This window comes from Rhopilema esculentum, chromosome 1, assembly GCF_057945365.1.
Source record: "Rhopilema esculentum isolate cy_ngs chromosome 1, ASM5794536v1, whole genome shotgun sequence".
Taxonomy (NCBI): domain Eukaryota; kingdom Metazoa; phylum Cnidaria; class Scyphozoa; order Rhizostomeae; family Rhizostomatidae; genus Rhopilema; species Rhopilema esculentum.
In genome coordinates this window covers 1,690,456-1,705,798 of record NC_142815.1, presented here as the reverse complement: position 1 = coordinate 1,705,798, position 15,343 = coordinate 1,690,456, and the positions used below count along the sequence as shown (strand labels likewise).

General features: G+C 38.5%; 1 protein-coding gene across 1 annotated transcript; it reads right to left on the bottom strand.

Annotated features, from left to right (window-relative positions):
- Positions 1–1,635: 1,635 nt before the first annotated feature.
- Positions 1,636–13,760, bottom strand: LOC135690403 (FMRFamide receptor). Its single transcript, XM_065207962.2, has 5 exons — positions 13,600–13,760; positions 7,525–7,891; positions 5,251–5,435; positions 4,400–4,650; positions 1,636–3,072 (listed from the first exon to the last, which is right to left on the bottom strand). Exons 1-5 carry the CDS (start codon positions 13,605–13,607, stop codon positions 2,879–2,881), a joined length of 1,005 nt encoding a protein of 334 aa, XP_065064034.2. The 5' UTR covers positions 13,608–13,760; the 3' UTR covers positions 1,636–2,878.
- Between the last annotated feature and the right edge of the window lie 1,583 nt (positions 13,761–15,343).

Here is a 15,343-nt window from a genome sequence, read left to right as displayed (position 1 = left end):
CTGACTCAATAATGGAGCGATAGCTGCATCGCTCCATTATCGCACAAAATCGGTTTTTCACAGACAAGAGATGAAAAGAGAAAGAATACGATTCAATAAACGACTGACTCAATAATGGAGCGATAGCTGCATCGCTCCATTATCGCACAAAATCGGTTTTTCACAGACAAGAGATGAAAAGAGAAAGAGTATGATTCAATAAACGACTGACTCAATAATGGAGCGATAGCTGCATCTCTCCATTATCGCACAAAATCGGTTTTTCACAGACAAGAGATGAAAAGAGAAAGAATACGATTCAATAAACGACTGACTCAATAATGGAGCGATAGCTGCATCGCTCCATTATCGCACAAAATCGGTTTTTCACTGACAAGAGATGAAAAGAGAAAGAATACGATTCAATAAACGACTGACTCAATAATGGAGCGATAGCTGCATCTCTCCATTATCGCACAAAATCGGTTTTTCACAGACAAGAGATGAAAAGAGAAAGAATACGATTCAATAAACGACTGACTCAATAATGGAGCGATAGCTGCGTCGCTCCATTATCGCACAAAATCGGTTTTTCACAGACAAGAGATGAAAAGAGAAAGAATACGATTCAATAAACGACTGACTCAATAATGGAGCGATAGCTGCATCGATCCATTATCGCACAAAATCGGTTTTTCACAGACAAGAGATGAAAAGAGAAAGAATACGATTCAATAAACGACTGACTCAATAATGGAGCGATAGCTGCATCGATCCATTATCGCACAAAATCGGTTTTTCACAGACAAGAGATGAAAAAGGAAAGAATACGATTCAATAAACGACTGACTCAATAATGGAGCGATAGCTGCATCGATCCATTATCGCACAAAATCGGTTTTTCACAGACAAGAGATGAAAAGAGAAAGAATACGATTCAATAAACGACTGACTCAATAATGGGGCGATAGCTGCATCGCTCCATTTTCGCACAAAATCGGTTTTTCACAGACAAGAGATGAAAAGAGAAAGAATACGATTCAATAAACGACTGACTCAATAATGGAGCGATAGCTGCATCGATCCATTATCGCACAAAATCGGTTTTTTCACAGACAAGAGATGAAAAGAGAAAGAATACGATTCAATAAACGACTGACTCAATAATGGAGCGATAGCTGCATCGATCCATTATCGCACAAAATCGGTTTTTCACAGACAAGAGATGAAAAAGGAAAGAATACGATTCAATAAACGACTGACTCAATAATGGAGCGATAGCTGCATCGCTCCATTATCGCACAAAATCGGTTTTTCACAGACAAGAGATGAAAAGAGAAAGAATACGATTCAATAAACGACTGACTCAATAATGGAGCGATAGCTGCATCGCTCCATTATCGCACAAAATCGGTTTTTCACAGACAAGAGATGAAAAGAGAAAGAATACGATTCAATAAACGACTGACTCAATAATGAGCGATAGCTGCATCGCTCCATTATCGCACAAAATCGGTTTTCACAGACAAGAGATGAAAAAGGAAAGAATACGATTCAATAAACGACTGACTCAATAATGGAGCGATAGCTGCATCGCTCCATTATCGCACAAAATCGGTTTTTCACAGACAAGAAATGAAAAGAGAAAGAATACGATTCAATAAACGACTGATTTAATATCAGATAATATCAAATATGTATCAAAATAATTTATAATCATATGAAATTTCAGCGTAATTATAGATATTTTGTGCATTAAAAATGACATGAAATGTTTGATAATAACTTATAAATATATTCAAAATAAAACTTTGAGCTTCTGACAAAATATCCTTAAACAAATCATTAATTAAACAACGGCCTGTGGGCTCTACCCACTGATCTATAAAAAATACTGGATCGAGCTTCTAATGTGTCGCCATCCGAGAAGAGGGCCCCAGAACAGCCCATGCTACGAGACGGCCTTAAGTGTCAGTCCTAGCAACGTCTTCAGCTGTTCTGGTCTTGTGCTTTTTCAGGACTCATACACACAGCATTGCAGCTCTCACGTCTCCATATCGTTGAAGTATTGTTTCTGGGGAATGGCCCTTTTCCTTTTGAAATTGAACGGGCTTCAAACTTTGGTGTTTCAAAACAATAGGAAGCTCGATCAGTCTTTTTTATAGATCAGGGGCTTTACCGTCAGAATAGCAATTATTTCCCCTTTAAACTTTGACCTCTTATAGAGTTCTTAAGTGATGACGTCACAAAAATCTATTTTAGAATTTTTGAATTTGGTTAACTCGTCTTTGATGCATTACAAATTACAAAATATTCTTTATTCTTTCAACGTGACTACGACTTTCAATAACAATTTATTCATCACTCTTAAGATATTACAAAACTTTGAAAGTTCATGAAAATTTTTTATCAAAATCAGTCTACGCATGGGAAATCAACCTTTCCAAAATAAATTTTCATCCATACCTCATAGGTATGGGTACATTAGCTTATTCTAATCCTCCCCTTTTACTGACCTGGCTCCAAAGACCAACACATTATTGTCATTCTGTGTTATTGTTCTGTGACAGGAATTGAAAACCCAAGGGGAGCCTTGAAATGGTAACAATAATTGATGGTTTTTGATGCCAATAAATTATTTCTATGAATTCAGAATGGAACCTCTAATAACGATGTGGGCCGCATATTAGAGAAAACAATCTATTTCTGGGCCTAACATTTTCTATTTGAGCGAACCTATGTCTGCGTTTTTGGTTAATTTACAGCAGGGAGTTGTGGCCTCTTACAAAATCACAAAAATAAACACAAATCACAAACAAATCACTCCTGGCCAAGAAAAGTTTGATCAACAGAAAGATTCTTGTAATCAGCAATCCTATTCGTCCTGCAAGCTCCTTTCTTATGTCTTCATTGGCGTCGAAGTACGTCTAGAAATTGTATCCTCAGCTCTTGTTACTAAGCGACGAAGCTCCTTCCTAAAGGTTGATCCAGAGAAGCAGTACAGCATGCAATTGATCGAAGAATTTAGGACCACGCCGAGTTTAGCAAAGGCATATGTTTCCTGAACAAATGTCCATTGGTGCGACCCTTCTTCTACGGAAAGAAGACAATGTCTGATTGAGAGTGGAACATCCACACGTAACGTTTTAGGATTTGTATTTTTCAGTTAATATCAGTTTTGTGTTCAGTTAGATTCGTTGATTCTGTTGTGTGTTTATGCCAAAACTGCCTTTCAAGTGCCATTCATGAACAAGGCGAGGTGGGAATTTCTATAGGCAAGGAAATCAAGTTTTCAGGGTTACACCATTTTGATGCTGATTATTTCTTGGTATCACCTTTCATATGTTAAAAATTAGCGTCACGGATGCAGGAAGGGGCCTTTCTTCACTTGTTTCTTCCCACAAATCTGATGTTACAAATGATAAAAGCGTGAAAGTTAAAACAAAAAATCCCTGTATCATCCTTTTACAAGTGGTTTAGGCCATCCTTTTACAAGTGGTTTAGGCCATCCTTTTACAAGTGGTCTAGGCCATCCTTTTACAAGTGGTCTAGGCCATCTGGCCTTGGCGATGATCGTCGCGTACTACATGATCTAGGGTAATCGATTGTATGCCTGTCTAAAAAGGTGCCCACTGTCCGCATTTTCTACCAGACTTTAATTGAAGAGGAGAAACTGGAAAAGCATTGTTTGTAATTGAAGCTAAAGAAGATGTTCCAAAATAGAGCTAGGAATGTTCAGTAGATTCTCCCTTCAACGGAGGATATGATATATGGGATAAGATAACGGTCTGTGAGAAGAAGGTGCTCGTTGTCCGGCTGATGTCCGGCTGTTGTCCGGCTAGTGTCCGGCTAGTGTCCGGCAGTTTTCATTGTTTGCAATCGTCCGCAATATGGAGATTTCCTTAAATTAAGATTGTAATGAACCATTAATCGGACACAGTAAGACCCTGTTTACACCACAGAAAAAAGAACGGAACTCTTGCATTCCGGGCCTGAAAAAGCGACGATAGGCCTTGCGTTTACACTAAGCATCTTGGCTCCGTGCTAGTTTGGGAACGGTTCCGTTCTTCTTTGGTTTCGCTGAAATGCGAAACTCTTTGGCTCTGTTCCCAAATCGTGATTTGTTTTCTCTAGTGCAAATAGTCAGGAACGGAATTTTTTGGTTACGATTGAAAACGGGGCTTAATCTAGGGTTGGGGAGAGTCTTTCTTATAATGCCAGACGTCATTGCTGCGTCACTGCGAATGCGTTGCGTCCCATTCATTTTTACTCAAGTTTGAGCGGACAAAATTGGTTCCGTTCCCTTTTGCTAGAATGTAGATGCAATGAGGTATAATGCCCAAACAAGAACGGAACCAAAGAGTTATGTTCTTCTTTCCGTACTGTAAATGGGGTCTAAATCATATAGTTGAAAACATACCTTTCCCAAACTGAAGCATGAAGAAACATTGGTTCACACATTGCCAGGCTAATAAGATCAAAAACGCAAAAGTGACTCTGAGTAAGACCTTCGTGATCTGCCGATCCTGTTTCTGTCTTTCGGTGATCTTGTCCTGATTCTGCTCGAGTTCTTGAAATTCCTTTGTTTTGTAAAGCAACGTGATCACAAGCCATGCATTGAGCACTGCTATGGAGAACCAAGGAGCCAGAACCAGAAACATGCAATGCACCCTGGGAAAAGATAGTGGGAAACCTGTTTACATCGGTTGATAGTCAACGACGTGAAGCGTGCATTTGCTAGGGCAAAGAAATCAATTTAAAAGTCATCCGAGTTTGCCTGGCACCCAGGTTTGTCTGTCACCCAGGTTTGACCGTCACCCAGGTTTGACCGTCACCCAGGTTTGACCGTCACCCAGGTTTGACCATCACCCAGGTTTGACTGTCAACTAGGTTTCACAGCCACCCCAGTTTAACTGCACCCCAGTCTGCCTGTCACCCCAGGTTTGTCTGTCACTCCAGTATATTTGTGAGAACAATCTGACTTTCATCCTGAGGGGCAAATCACTCCAAGAAAATCTCGTACACCTTTTGTGAAAATCCTATTGTTTTATCTGAAAATCCCCAGAAATCCTTTTGTTTTAGGGAAAATCTCGTACGCTATTTGCAAGAGTGAATTGCCCCTCGTTTCATCCTCTTGTCAGTGCAACATCTGATTTTGTTTTTGACTGGATATATTGGATTTTGGATCACATTTTTATAGGTTAAATTCTCAATTTGCTTCCATAATCTTAAGATCACTTACCAAAAGTAAGTAGAAGATAACATGCTTACCAAAATTCATAATTCTTTGCACTACCCTGTTGGGAATACGCAGTGGGGATCATCCGTGCTTTGGAAGAATGCTTGCTGTGAATAGGCTCGTAGTTGAAGAAGTGAGGAAAATTGATAATAAAGCAAAAAGCTAGGATACAGGCAATGGCGATGCAAGTTCGATTGACGGTGCAATGGCGTCGGCCCTAAACAAAAAACAAAAACCATTAGCGTGGAAATTCCTATCAGCTTTTATGTGTTTGCCGACAAGGTTTCTGATTACAACTGGCAGACTGTTGGTCCAGGCAGAGTGTCCCCTTCAACTGGCACTTCCTTCAAATTGGAAGTGTTTTAGAGACCAAACAGCAGATAGAAAAAGAACTGGTGACTGTATGTTACAATCTAAGTTTCAATCTTACAGGCACCTCCCCTGCACACGGATCAATTTTAAGGGAGTAAAGAAATTGTGTAGACAGAAGGAGTTCGTTTTCTCTCTTGGAATCCAGTGGTAATTTTTCTTTAGGCACGTGCTGTGCTTGCGTTTTTGTCATTGGCCTATTTCGATCCACAACTGGGTATATATTATCCATCGTGTTCTCCGGAACCTTATTCTGACGTTTTATGCTCTGAGGAGTGTCAGACGAAAAAGCTTTTAGTTCATTTGTTGTAAAATGCTTGCTTTTTCGAAGCCATTTTCAAGTTCTGTACCGCCAAAATACTGTTCAGAGTACAGACAACAAGGAAAAGAGCTGGCCATCAACCACTATCGTAGTATTAGTCTCATGGACCATTTTGCTATCTTACTGGCACTTACCTTATCGCTCGCTTTTTCACACAAAAAAGGACGTGCATTTGATGTGTTGATTTCTTTAATTGAGCTGTCTCAGATATTAAGACGGGTCTAGCAACCCACACAAAGAAATAAGAGTTGTTTCTGAAACCGTTAAGAGCGTTATTCTAACATAATCGTTGACATGTGTGTGGTGAAATAAGTGAGTCTAAAAGTAACAAAGGAAGGAACTCTTGACCTTACGTCACCATGGGGCCAGAACAACTTCACTCTCTTTTTGTATGAATGGCCTAAATGGCTCACTTTCCTTAAAAGCAATACTGTAAATCCTCAAATTAGCCCCCTGGGGGCTTATTTATTTTTGATATTTTTGGTCGGGGGCATATTCGAGAGGGGGGCTTATACGAGGGGGGCTTATAAAATTATTGTAGACAATAAGCAGACATTATTAAAAGACCTTGTTTATTTTAGTAGGAATTACTTTATGAGCATTTAATTAATTACTACAAAAAGTACGAATTTGCCGTGGTAATTCAATAAAACGCCATAGGCAACCTCAGATGGCAAAAATCATCAAATTGAGGGGTCCAATTCGAGAATATACGGTAGCAGTGGGGGCTTTTTCGAGGGGGGGCTTATTGACAGTTTGTAGTTTTAGAGTGGGAAATTTTTCGAGGGGAGGGCTTTTTCGAGGGGAGGGGGGCAATTCGAGGATTTACGGTAGATAGATACTAAAGTGGCATCAGCCAGTTGCCAATCAGTGCGCGTGATACCACTCACATGCTTGCTGATTTGTTCAAGGCATTGAGTCATGGTAAATAGACCTTCACTGTACATAGGTCATTTGGTTTCGGCGTGATCGCTACAGTTCCACGTGATATCAGCATCCGTTGTTGACAACTTGCTATTGGCAGAAACTGTTTTGCTAATCAGTACGAGGCAACTTCATGTGATCAGTGTCAAACTAACCAATAGCATAGAGGCAAAATGCCTTCAATGTGGATTGGCAGATTGTTTAAACCACTTATATCTGTTGATTGCTTTTAAGATTATAATAGAGTTGTCAAGTGATGACGTCACAAAAATCTATTTTTAGAATTTTCGAAATTTCTTCCCGTAACCTGAAAAAGCATTATAAAATACATCTAAATCTGCAAAATCAGTTTAAGGTATTACGAATTGGCTGAGATATGACCAGATGAGCACAGGCTCTTGCCTCATCAAACCTCTGTAAATTGATCTTGGTTCACAACTTTATTAACTGAGCCAAAATAACAGTAATCCGTTTGCAAACTTCAAATCTTCTATTGGCCATAGCTCACCCAATTTTTGACAAATTTAACTGATTTTGCATAATGGGAGTATTTTATGATGTTCTTTCATGTTATGTGGTCAAAATTCGAAAATTCTAAAAATAGTTTTTGTGACGTCACACTAGAGAACTAGGGGACTGATGAGTCTATACTGCACTCAGGAACGACAAAAGCTGCTAAAAAAGGTCGTACCAATAACGGAAACCGGACCATTATCAGTCGGTTGATCGTCACTCCAACAAGAAGCCATATGCTCGCCACGATGAAGAAGAAAAATAATGGGAAACCAACATAAGCATGAAACCATACAAAAGCATAGCTCTTAGCCATGGATGATCCAAATGCCTTTGGAAAGCTATCAGTCAATAGGAAGAACACCAACAGTCCCGTATCAGCTATTCCAAGGGCGATGAAATATATAGCACTTGATGGGCTGCTGCCGATCCGCTTCCGCACAAAGCGCAACCATACCCCAATGGAGACGAGGTTACCCAGAATGCCAAGCAGGCATACAGGGATACCTATAGGCACACTTGTTATCCAGTTTAGTCTGTCGATGCTGAAAGAAAAAACAAGAATATCAGAAAAAACAGTAATTTCTAAAATCTATGACGGAAATGAATTGAGTTACAGTAAAAGAGAGGATGCAACACCAGGATGCAATGGATGTTTCTTAAACTGAACACATAAAACTGCTTCCTACGACAAAATCACATGAAACTAAGGTTGGCAAAAATATAACGAAACGAAAGCGTGAAAGCAATATTTAGGCCTATTTACAACGTGGGGGGTCACGTGATTGAAGTCCTGACTAGGGTCCAGACCTCAGTACTTGTCAAGAGGTTTCTTCAACAGCCAGTTGTCAACAATTGTGGTTGAAATCACATGAAACTTTTGATTGGCAAAAGAACATGCTGATCAAATGAAGATTCCCTGCTGGGTAATTCCACACCAACTCAACCAGCCCATCTAACCCACCCTCTTAGATCATTTTGATATTTTATCCTCATATAATTATACCACCAAAGGTTAGAAATTATTTGAAATTTCAGGTCAATACCTCTTATCAGTCAAAAGTTATAGCGACATTCCTTTTGAACCTTTTTGTGTTTGTATTTGTATCTACCTAGCATCCGAAGGTAGTTTTTAGGACACTGAGAACCTTATGTTTATCGAGAAGTGTCCTGGTCCTCCCTCTCGATGTGACCACACCTCGTGATTCCTACGCCTGGAATTACAGAGAGCTGGCGACTCTCTCCACTCTGGGTGAAAGTTTGGTCTTGCCAGGGACTCGAAACACGGACCCTTGGGTCTGTAGTCAGCGCCTCTAACAACTGAGCCATCCTCGCACGAAATAGGCCTGTTCATTCAACTCAAGCATGTACAGATTTGTTTATTCTTTGTAAAATCCCAGCTAAATGCATGTTTGAGATAAAACTTGCCTGTTTTGTGTATTTTCAAGTCCTTAATTAAAAAATTGAACCAGAAAGCATTTATTACAGATATAGACAAGAATATGGGTCCCCAAAGTCAAACATTTGCTTCCAAAGATTTTCCGTCCTTGCAGTTGCGTTATTCAGTCAATTTTGAAGATGCGCCTATTTCTTATTTTTGTCACTATAAAAAAACACTACAACAAGAATTACATCTATTTATGCCGCATGCAGGGCGAAAAGCCATTACGTCATCTGGTCTTGTTCATATGACACCTCAATGGTACACTGAAGAACTGCGAAATGCTCCATCGAAAATATCCTTTAAAAAGCAACTGAAAATTTTCTTACTGAACAAGCAGGGCCACATTTACGTCTGTTGGGAATCTGGGCCCAAAGTTGACTCGGACCCCTTAAAATATACTAAAAACTTTGTGTCACGTGCACAATACTTGGCTGAACATAGTCAAACATAATCAAGCAACTATAAGACATGAATAAACTTCTATCCATTTCGCATTTCAGTACATTCCCAATAAAACTACCCAACTGCTGAAAACTTTTCGATGATTTTATTGGGGTTTAAAACTCCCAGGACATCAAAATCTGCTGCCATTAAACATAAGGAAACAACGCGCTACTATGACATTGTGGACCTTAGCTCACACTCTTTTTAATTACCCTTTTCAGCATATTGAAACATTTTTCACCGTAGAAACATCTGTATGGCAAATTGGGCAACAAATTAAGTGCAATCATTGCATTGGGGGAAGCTCCAACCAGGACAAGCGAAAGTTTTAAAAGCCCTGGGGTAAAAACAAAATTTTAGGCGCCCCTGCGAGCGGAGCGAGCTGAGAATCCTTATGACCAGCCCCTTTATTCCATTCTTAAAATGGAATTCATTACTTTGCGAGGCTCCCTAGCTCCATTCAAACACAAGATTGAAATCAAGAGCACTTTAAAGGTTTTTAAAATTTTGCCCGGGGCCCCCTAAATCGAAAAATGTTAGGGGGCCCTGGGCTCGGGCCCAGTGGACCCATGGGTAAATGCGTCGCTGTGAACAAGGTCAATCAATACTTCTAAGCTATTTTTGATACCTGCACAATTTACATTTTATTATTTTTCCATTTAATCATTTAATCGAATTTATTGAAGGATAGGGGGGGGGGGGGCTCTCTCTGCGATTAGTTTACCTATTGAGAGAGCTCCTCCTTTTAGTAATTCGCTCCATTCAACTTATCCCAGTCCTATGTATTGTATATTGTTTTAACTCTCCGTATCAATGTATTAATTTTCTGCAATGATTTTCATTGTAGTTTAGTTACTTGTTAGTATAGTAAATTACATATAATTTGTATGTAGTGAATTTAAAATATATGAAACTGAAACACTATAGTTCAGTGTTTCACTTTTCATTAGGACTTTTCCAAATATGTATAGTCACGAGTGGTATATGGGCTAGATTCAAGTTTCATCTTATTTTCTTTCTTTTTCAAAAAGACTCTAAAATTTTGGCAAACTTTGCAAACCTTTTTTAATACAATTAACTACAAACAATTTCGTCGTGACAAAATTTTGAAAAGCAGAGCCCAACCCCTTCCCCTCCCAATTTTACCACCCAGGACAAGCTTTGTTGCCAGTTTCAAAGAATTCCGCCTGCCTTTTTGTACTAAACTATACCAAATCTTTCATTCTTTCAAGGTATTTTTCAACCCAAATTTTGAACTCTACAGGAAGCACAATTTTGAGACCAACTTTTCCTGTTGGAGATGGTCTTATACTTTCCGAATCTTACACTTATATTCACACTTATACTTTTAATTAAACTCTTTGAATGCTAAAAGCATCATCTTTTACCTAACTTTCACATAAACTGAGAAAAATAAACCGCTTTAATTTGGTTTTCCTGACATGCGGTTCTGTGTGAAAAAGCTGCCTGGGGGGTTGAGCAAAATTCCAAGCCGGTGCTCAAGCCCTCCAAGTCTCCACGAAGCTGGTACCTATGGGACTGAATATAAAGCTACCTTATGGTTTTGCCTCTTAAGATTTGGGTAATATGCTGCTATGTTTATGTTAAATATCCACGACAAAATTCTGAAAAGTTGTCCGAAATTTTTTTCAACGAAGTTTGTCTGCCGAAAATTTATCTGACAAAATTTTTTGTTGTTAATGTAGAACTTCAAAGTAGCAATGAAATTTGTCCACATTTTTTACAGAACTTTGGTGTTACATTCATGTAGATAAATTATCTGTACAGGTCAGTGGTGGATTTAAGGGGGGGGGCAACTAGGGGCAGTTGCCCATCCCTCAACAAGTTGAAGCAAGTCTGGCGCCCCTTTTTGGAAATTGTGCACCCCTTTTTTTGGAAATTGTGCGCCCCTTTTGAAGAATGAGAATCAGATGAAAAAGGTTCTTGGACCGATAGGTTAATTTGCTTCAAGGATTACCTCAAAGTTATGTTGTTTATTCTGAAAAGATATCTGAAATTGTTGTATACAGCGTACTCTCGTAACCAATTTTTGAAAACTTTTCAGCACCCCTACTACTTACTGCCCCTCCTTCAAATTTGCTCTGGATCCGCCCCTGGTACAGGTAGAAGGTTCTATATCTCCTCTCCTATGGCTTTGTTCAGAGTTTGAAGATTCTTTCTACTGTGTTTAAAGATTGAGTGTCCTTTTTCTGTAAAATGTATGAATGAAGAAGACTTCAGGTCTTTAGCTATGTAGGAAGTTCTTTTAACATTAAAACACATTGTTTGCAATGTGTCAAAATGAAACAAAATCCTCCCCTTTCTGTCCCTGTCAGTGGGACAGCTCCTAAGCCCAGGGTTGAAGCTAAGAACCAAAGGGTGGTTATCTTGATCACATCAAATTTTCAGATTCCAGAAGGAAAGGATGAGCTTCACTGTTTTCAAGGTCCTCTGGAAGTACAGCTGTACGAAATCACAAGGTTTGGGCACATTAAAAGGAAGGACCAGGACACTGCATTACAATCATAAGCTTCTGTCCTAAAAACTACCTTCGGATGCTACAATCCTTGAAAAAAGTCCTTGGAACACCCTGCAGTTAACGTGAGGTTTTGATGAAATAGAAGTTTCTGAACCTACAGACCCACTTCCCCCCAAAAAAATGATGGTTGAAAATCCTGCTGATAGTTACATTGGATGAATTTCAAGCTTTGAAGCTGTTGTAATTCAACATTGTTTGAGGGGGCAGAGAGGGCTGCTCCTAAACTTATGCAAAATTTTAGCTTAGTGTACCAAGACTTCTGGCAAGCATTGTAGGTGTTCTATTTGGTAAGTATTCCAAGAGGCCAGCGGACAGAAACAATTGGTTGTTTATTCAAATGTAAACAACAACTACAACTTCCTAGATACTACTTCATGTAAGTTAAGACAACAGTAGGTATCAAATATTTAATAATTTTTAAATGAATCCAGGTGGGGAGCTTTTTTCTTCTAAACAAGTTAAGCTGCTCAGGGGAATTTCCTCCCTTCTTGAGAATTTTCTAGAAAAGAATTTCCCAAACAAGTCATATGATATGATAATTCTTTCTGTGGACGGTTAAGCCTGCAACCTTGACCATTCTAACATATAATTAACAATCAGGGCACTTGGCATGAAAACCTTTTTGGTTCTCTCAGTGTCCCCCGGGCAACTTACTACAAATCTGATAAGATAGAGAATATTGTATTTATCAATAATTAACCTTTGTATCATTTATTAATATATCTTTGGTTAAAAAGTATTTGATGAATTGTAAATATGTAGCTGCATGAATTTGACTGCAGGGCCCGTGCCACAGGGGGCAGGGGGGCCTTAGACTCCCAATAAAGTTGTATCCAGCCTGTAATTGATCTATATGTCATCATTTCTGTATCATGTTTGTAATGTACTGCTGTCACTATGTTTTGTACTCTGTTGTCATTGATTGATTGTAACCAGATTCATGTATTATAAGTAATTGTAATTAACAATGTAAATCAGTCGTGATTCAGAATATGATGAATTCAGGCATATAAACCAGTGTCCTTTATTAGCTTTTACGCTACAAAAGGATCAAAATCAGCTCAAAATATTTTAGATAATTTTGTAGACAACTACAAATTTAAGTCCATAAGCTAAACAGTGTTTAAAAATAGTCAGTGTTTAAAAAATTTTATATTGAGATTCAATAACTTAATTTCACAGCACGCAAAAAACAAACTCAACATAATATTATATGTGTTTGGCCACCCAACTTAATTTTTCAGTGATATTAAGAGCATTTGCGGAATAATAAAAAATTTTCACAGGTTCATCAAAATTATCTATCCTTCTTTGCAATGTTGTGCACTGCTTTATGAAATGCTCTTAGTTATTTTTATTTCTTACCACGCAGCAACAAAAAAAGCAACTCAACAAAAATTAAATAAATGAAACATTGATCCTTACCCAAACCCTATCCTTTTGCATGGAACCACACGCAGAGAGGTGCGAAACTGCAATAGCCCCAAAAAGTAAGCTGATTAAAGCAAAGTATCACAAGACTTACAGACAATGATTAAATTGTTCTTGGATCAAATTTAAATCCATAAGTGTTAGCAAAATGTTTGCCACAATTGGGGCAAAGAAGAGTAACAGAAAACTTTCTTTAAATTGCTGGCCCTTCCAGCTTTGGGTCAGTGGCGCGAGCCCTGGACTATTGCATTGCCATTGAAAATAGGACCAAATTGTGACAAGCTTTCTGTTTCATTTTAACAATGGCAAAGCCCTTTGATCGAAATCCCTCCACCTCTACCCATATGAAAAATGAGACACAAACCAATATAACTATTATTTTTCTGCCTACATACCTGACCATTTTCTTTGCTTTCAAGTAACAAATTGTCAGCAGACAGACTTTTTTAACGAAATCAGGACAGGAGCCAGAATTTCCGCTTCATGTGACCTCTGACCTCTCCTCCATGGAGCCTCTTTTGGTTTCTTGGAACAAGACCAATTTTAGGGACGGATCCGAGAGAGGGGGAGTTAGGTGCAAAAGTTCTGGAGCCCGTGCTCCAATGGGGCCAGTAATAACCTTACACAATGTACCAGATTGTTACAAGATCTATTTACAACGCAGATTGCTTATTCTTCCAGCTACATATGCCGAATCAAGTGCTGATGGAATGAAGCTCATATTGGGGGGGGGGGGCTGCTCATTGTATTGTTCACATTCAGTATACTGTTATAAAGGAAATATCCTACGGTTTCAAAGGTTGCAACCCTCCCGATTTAGGTGTTAATCTCCTGTTCCCCTGATTTCAAATACATTCGTATTTTATAAGAAACTGTCTATAAGAAACGAGTACTGGACAGTCAGAAAAAATTAAGAAACTTCAGTACTCAAAGCAAGAAACTATTAAATCGTGATTAAACTGTGAACAATAAAATTTTGTAAAATCCAAGAACATGATTGCGGTTGGCCTAGAACTTAAGACACAAGGGATAAGAATATGCTAACCACATCTAAATACAGCATCAGAACAGAGGCGAATCTCTTGATGTGATAAAAAAGGTCACGAAAATTTCATAACAACATTCATGACATCATAGTTAAGAAACTCCTAGGAAACAATGAGTATTGAAATTTTTTCGAACATTAAGGAACCGGAGTATTCAACGTCGACCTTTGTTTCTTATAAAAAATTTACTGATAATATCCCGACTTCATAAAATTTTTCATAAAATTCAATTTCAAAAAATATGTTGCGCAAATAAAGACAATATACAGGAGTGCATATGAAGTTCGTCACCTTATCGTCTCCAACCTTATCGTCACCTTATCGTCACCATATGAAGTTCGTCTCCAACAAAGGGGGCATCCACCTATTCTGAAAACAATTGAACTTTTCACAAAATGTTTTGTTATGGGATTGAATCTTTCAATGCCGCCCCCCACTTAGAGTCCTGTGTCGGTGTTATGAATTCTTAAAATATCGTGAAGAAATATACAATTTCCTCCGAGTCGTCTCAGAGAATGCGATTCATAAAAAACAACAAGTCTCTATAAACAACGTCATGAATCGCAAACAGCGAGCGAAGAATATATAAAAGTTCATAATAGGCAAATATCTCAAATACAAACGAATACAAGCAAAATACAACCCTCGGTTGTTCTCAATTCTCTAATCTCTAATCTTATTCAAACATTCGACCTCTCTCCATCACCAACACTCGAACTCCCCTTCTCTTCCTCGTTAATTATGCTAATTTATTCTTACGTCACGCATAGAAATTGTCTTTTATTGCAACAGTCGGAGCCCATGCTATATCTTTCTGATATTTAAACTACGCCTGATGAAATACACTTTTTGAGGGACGAACGAGCGAAATATCATCAAACCTCTTTCCAATAACTTTGATGAATTTTATTTAGCCAATCAGGTGACTTTTTACATTTTGACAACTCAGCCAATCAGAGGTAGCCTGTGCTCCAGACCCCTAACTTGAACGGTAAATTATGCCACAAAACAGTTTTTGTCGGTAAATTATGCCACAAAACAGTTTTTGTCGGTAAATTATGCCACAAAACAGTTTTTGTCGGTAAATTATGCC

What these genes read in the sequence shown, in the direction of transcription:
- LOC135690403 (XM_065207962.2), bottom strand. An exon ending in TGGTCCGGTTTCCGTTATTG is followed by an intron (nt 5,436 to 7,524) that starts GTACGACCTTTT and finishes TTTTTTGTTTAG; the next exon opens with GGCCGACGCCATTGCACCGT. An exon ending in GCAAAGAATTATGAATTTTG is followed by an intron (nt 4,651 to 5,250) that starts GTAAGCATGTTA and finishes ATCTTTTCCCAG; the next exon opens with GGTGCATTGCATGTTTCTGG.